Here is a 5,053-nt window from a genome sequence, read left to right on the forward strand (position 1 = left end):
AGTTTTCAGGCATCAGAAAGTGGCAGGAGACACAGGAGGGCCCCACTCATTCAAATGAAGGTACAAACAGATGTGGGGTAAGCCCCTGATTATTGAGTTGTCTAACTGTAGGGCCTAGGAGCCCTACTCACGGACCTCGGTGTGCTAGGTGTTGGACAAACCCTCACTTGGGTCAGTTGAGCCAGAGGCTACCAGAGGCTTTTGGCTCAAGCCTCCTGAGGGAAAGAGAGCAGCAGAGACCACACATGGGAATCACCCCTGCCAGCACTTGACAACGAAGCTCCCTCTTCCCCAGCCACTTGTGCAGTTTGAACGCCACATGCATCTAGATGCCCTCCTCAGAGGAATAACTCTGAATCTGCCCCCTCATCACAGCCTATGAAATGGACCACCATGGCCCACAAAAAGCGTCACCGCTACAAAGCCAGGATTACACGTATGCTCTCTCCAGGCTAGGAAGAGGCTACTAGGAAACAGATTCAACCATTAGTAAGAACTCCTGGCCCAGTGCAGAGTTAGAACAGACTGACAAGAGATGGGGCTCTGTTAATTTTTATTAGGGTCAACTCAGGACTTGACCACCAGCATCACAGGAACCAGCTGAGAACAGATATGGTCTGAAGAATCAGTCAGGTTATATATCAGCATAACAAAGTAAGGGGTGCCTTCTGCTGGCTGGGAAATGGCAAACATCCATGTTCCTCCACTTTCTAATACTACTTTACATTTTGGCAGCACCTAAGTCCAAGGGTCGAAATGCCTCACCACCTTCCCTGAGAGGTAAGTTAGGCTTATTCCCATTTTAAAGATGGAAACCTGAGGTTCCTAACTCGAGACCCCTTGGTCCTGATTTTCAGAGCTGCTGCGCTCCTGCAACTTGCAAGATAGCTCGAGTCAGGCACCCAAAATTAGAGGCTGCTTTTGAAAATGAGTCTAAGTAACATTTCCAAAAATAATGATAGTGACTGGAAAAGAACCCAGGAAACCCAGCTCCCCTGCGCTAACCAGCTGATAACACTGGCCAGCTAAGAGCATGGAACTACCCTGTGAATGCATCAGGCAGAGGTTTGTGGAGGTCTGAGCTCAAAAGGTTACTGATTCCATCTTCACTTCTGCATCAGCGCATACAGACAACCAGGGCACCCGTGTCTGGCTGCAGCTGTGTGATTTTACTATGTGCAGTACTCAGAGCCCTTCCTGTTACGTAAGGAGCACAGGCCATCACTTATGGGCCATAAAGTGCACTTATAAATGAAAACCTGAGATCAGCTGTGGGGAACAGAACATTTACTCTGTCTTGGTAGAAGAGAAAAACAGAGTGTCCGTCTCTCTAAACATCCCTCAGTCAGCCTCCCATTTTGAGCAAACTGGGCCCAGATGCAGCCTCTCCTGAAACCTGACAGATGCTAGGCCCAGAGACACACAGGCCACCTGGTCCCTCCCAAGGCAAACACATGGTCTCTTCATGCTCTACACCCCCTCCAGTGACACCATTAGATAAAGGAGAACTCTGGTCCCTTCACCATCAATCTTTACAGTAACCACGTGTCCGAGTGCTGAACACAGTAGCATGATTGCAGCAGCAAGGCATTCAGCTCCTTGTATGTCTGCTCCCGCCAGTGCGGCAGCAACACCTGGTTGTTGAACACCCGAAGGTTGGGTGTGCCACTCCGTAACAAGCTATACAGACAGGACCAGCGACTCTGAAGAGCCAGCCTAGTCCTCCGGTTCAGGATGATGCCCCGAACCGTCTTCTTGATCCTCAGCACCCTCAGGGAGGGCAGGTCGAGGTGACAGAACACCAGGCCACGGCTCTGGGACACATCCAAGTACTCCAGGGATCTGGATTCCAGAGAATAGGAGATGCCCAAGTCTTTGACTGGCACCAGCACATGAAGGATGAGAGTTTTGAGGTTGGGCAGGGCTTTGGTGAGATCCTGCATGATCTCTGGGCAAACCCCTTTGAAGCTCCAAAAGTATTTCAGCTCCAAGGTGTGAAGCTGCTGGAACTGGGTCAGCATGGCAACTGAATATGCAGACCAGTCAAAGGGCAGCTTCATCCTGGTGAGCTTTGGGGATCTCTGGATAAACTTCTCCAGAAGGGTCTGGAAGTTGCTGATCTGGTCCATTTTGATCAGGCTGACCTGAGTCATACTGCAGGTGCCTGGCGGGTAGAAGTCTGGTGGTTCCAAGTGAGTCAAGGTCCAGTTGAGCTCCAGCTCCTGCAGCTCCCCACAGTGGACACTGTCCAAGAAGCGTGAAAGGAAGTCAGCCCATTTGGTCTTCTGGTCACCCAAATCAAAGCTGGCCCTGAGGACTAGCAGGCTAGCGCTGCGAGAGGTCAGGTGATAGGCATACTGGTGGACCCACTCTTTCCACCTCTCAAATTCTCTGGCAGAAACCAGCACCAAATCCATGCCTGACTGGAAGGCCCCCAGTCTCATGAAGTCAGCCACCCTCCAGAGCCTGGGGGTGCGGATCAGCTTGCTCCAGGCTTCACAAACCAAGGCAGCTGTGCACTTCTCCACCTCCGAAAGGAAAGAGAAGACATGGAGCTGACAGTCCACTGGCAGGAAGCTGAAGGGAAAGTAGTCTGGGCTCCTAGTCCTGCGACCCAGCTGTATGCGACACCCTGAGCCAGCCCTGGCCATGACTGGGGTTCCCGCAGCAGTGACCGCAACCAGCTGAGGGGGGCCTGCACGCTGACAATATTTCCTTTTCCGAGGCATTGTGCCCAGCCAACCACAGGCCAGGCCCACCCAACAGAGGGTAAGTGGCAATGATGCTCAGCTAGGCAGGTCCGAGGGAGGCGTGGCCGGCTGAGACCTGCTGAGAGAGCATGACAGCCTGTTACACAGCATGGACCAGATCCCCCATCAAACCCCAGCTCCAAACTTCACAGCACCCGGTGCCTTGCAGTCAGATGGCTCCTTCGCTCTGGGATGGGGGACCACGGCCTCCCTGTTGCCTTCCACCTTCCTCTCTGGATTGCTACCCATTCCCCTCCCCCAGCCCTACCCCCAACTTTCCTACGACCGCCATCCCCACCCCCACCCCCGGTCAGTACTGCCTTCTGCCCTCAGCCCCCCCAGCAGAGCCCTCCCTCAGCCCCCAGAGCAGCCCCTCCCCCTCCCTCAGCCCCCAGAGCAGCCCCTGCCCCAGAGCAGCCCCTCCCCCTCCCTCAGCCCCCAGAGCAGCCCCTCCCCCTCCCTCAGCCCCCAGAGCAGCCCCTCCCCCTCCCTCCCTCCCTCCCTCCGCCCCCAGAGCAGCCCCTGCCCCAGAGCAGCCCCTCCCCCTCCCTCAGCCCCCAGAGCAGCCCCTCCCCCAGAGCAGCCCCATATCCCCTCCCCCCACCTACCTTCTCCCCGGAGCTCCCCCTCCCCGGGCTCTGAACGGCTCCTCCCCTCGCTGCCCCCATTGTTACGGGCTCTTCCGGGTGCCCAAACCACAGAGCGGGGCGCTCCCTATTGACGTCATCAAATAGCGACAGGTGCCGAAGCAGCGGAGAGGCGAGGCCAGAGCGTCCCTCCGGCGCTCCCCCCGCCCCCTGCAGGCGGGCCTCGGAATCGCCCTCCCGCCCACAGCGGAGGGAGCCAAGTTCCCCGGTGCGGAGAGGGGCGGGTCAGTGGGTCCCCCCCCCACTCTGCAAGGCACCTCCCCAGGCTGGGCCCCGAGCTCCGTGATCCCCGACGCCCCCGCTGGCCAACTTTCTAATTGCACAAAACTGAACACCCTCACCCTGCCCCGCCCCTTCTCTGAGCCCCGCCCCTTCCCAGCCCTTCTCTGAGCCCCGCCCCATTCCCACCCCTTCTCTGAGCCCCGCCCCTTCCCTGAGCCCCCCCATTCCCGCCCCTTCTCTGAGCCCCGCCCCTTCCCTGAGCCCCCCCATTCCCACCCCTTCTCTGAGCCCCGCCCCTTCCCTGAGCCCCGCCCCATTCCCACCCCTTCTCTGAGCCCCGCCCCTTCCCACCCCTTCTCTGAGCCCCGCCCCTTCCCTGAGCCCCCCATTCCCGCCCCTTCTCTGAGCCCCCCCATTCCCGCCCCTTCTCTGAGCCCCACCCCTTCCCTGAGCCCCCCCATTCCCACTCCTTCTCTGAGCCCCGCCCCTTCTCTGAGCCCCACCCCATTCCCACCCCTTCCCTGAGCCCCCCCATTCCCGCCCCTTCTCTGAGCCCCGCCCCTTCCCTGAGCCCCCCCATTCCCACCCCTTCTCTGAGCCCCTCCCCTTCCCTGAGCCCCCCATTCCCGCCCCTTCTCTGAGCCCCCCATTCCCGCCCCTTCTCTGAGCCCCACCCCATTCCCACCCCTTCTCTGAGCCCCGCCCCTTCCCTGAGCCCCCCCATTCCCGCCCCTTCTCTGAGCCCCGCCCCTTCCCTGAGCCCCCCCATTCCCCCCCCTTCTCTGAGCCCCTCCCCTTCCCTGAGCCCCCCATTCCCACCCCTTCTCTGAGCCCCGCCCCTTCCCTGAGCCCCCCCATTCCCGGCCCTTCTCTGAGCCCCGCCCCTTCTCTGAGCCCCCCATTCCCACCCCTTCTCTGAGCCCCGCCCCTTCTCTGAGCCCCCCATTCCCACCCCTTCTCTGAGCCCCCCCATTCCCTGAGCCCCCCCAGTCCCCCCCCTTCTCTGAGCCCCGCCCCTTCCCTGAGCCCCCCATTCCCGCCCCTTCTCTGAGCCCCGCCCCTTCCCTGAGCCCCCCCAGTCCCGCCCCTTCTCTGAGCCCCGCCCCTTCTCTGAGCCCCCCATTCCCGCCCCTTCTCTGAGCCCCGCCCCTTCTCTGAGCCCCCCATTCCCGCCCCTTCTCTGAGCCCCCCCATTCCCGCCCCTTCTCTGAGGCCCCCATTCCTGCCCCTTCTCTGAGGCCCCCCCATTCCCGCCCCTTCTCTGAGCCCCCCATTCCTGCCCCTTCTCTGAGCCCCGCCCCTTCTCTGAGACCCCCCCATTCCCACCCCTTCTCTGAGCCCCGCCCCTTCTCTGAGCCCCCCATTCCCGCCCCTTCTCTGTGACCCCACCCCTTCTCTGAGCCCCCCCACTCCCACCCCTTCTCTGAGCCCCGC

The 5,053-nt window shown here is 60.1% G+C and overlaps 1 protein-coding gene across 2 annotated transcripts; it reads right to left on the reverse strand.

The window, feature by feature from the left end:
- Positions 1-312: 312 nt before the first annotated feature.
- LOC123364352 lies at positions 313-3,575 on the reverse strand. Of its 2 annotated transcripts, none has more exons than XM_045006409.1 (2): positions 3,359-3,575; positions 313-2,826 (listed from the first exon to the last, which is right to left on the reverse strand). In XM_045006409.1, the coding sequence occupies exon 2, from the start codon at positions 2,727-2,729 to the stop codon at positions 1,533-1,535; it is 1,197 nt and encodes a 398-aa protein (XP_044862344.1). In that variant the 5' UTR covers positions 2,730-2,826; positions 3,359-3,575; the 3' UTR covers positions 313-1,532. The 2 variants fall into 2 exon arrangements, with proteins under 2 accessions (XP_044862344.1, XP_044862343.1); XM_045006408.1 differs by having other exon boundaries at positions 313-2,829.
- Positions 3,576-5,053: the final 1,478 nt, after the last annotated feature.

This window comes from Mauremys mutica, chromosome 2, assembly GCF_020497125.1.
Source record: "Mauremys mutica isolate MM-2020 ecotype Southern chromosome 2, ASM2049712v1, whole genome shotgun sequence".
Taxonomy (NCBI): Eukaryota; Metazoa; Chordata; order Testudines; family Geoemydidae; genus Mauremys; species Mauremys mutica.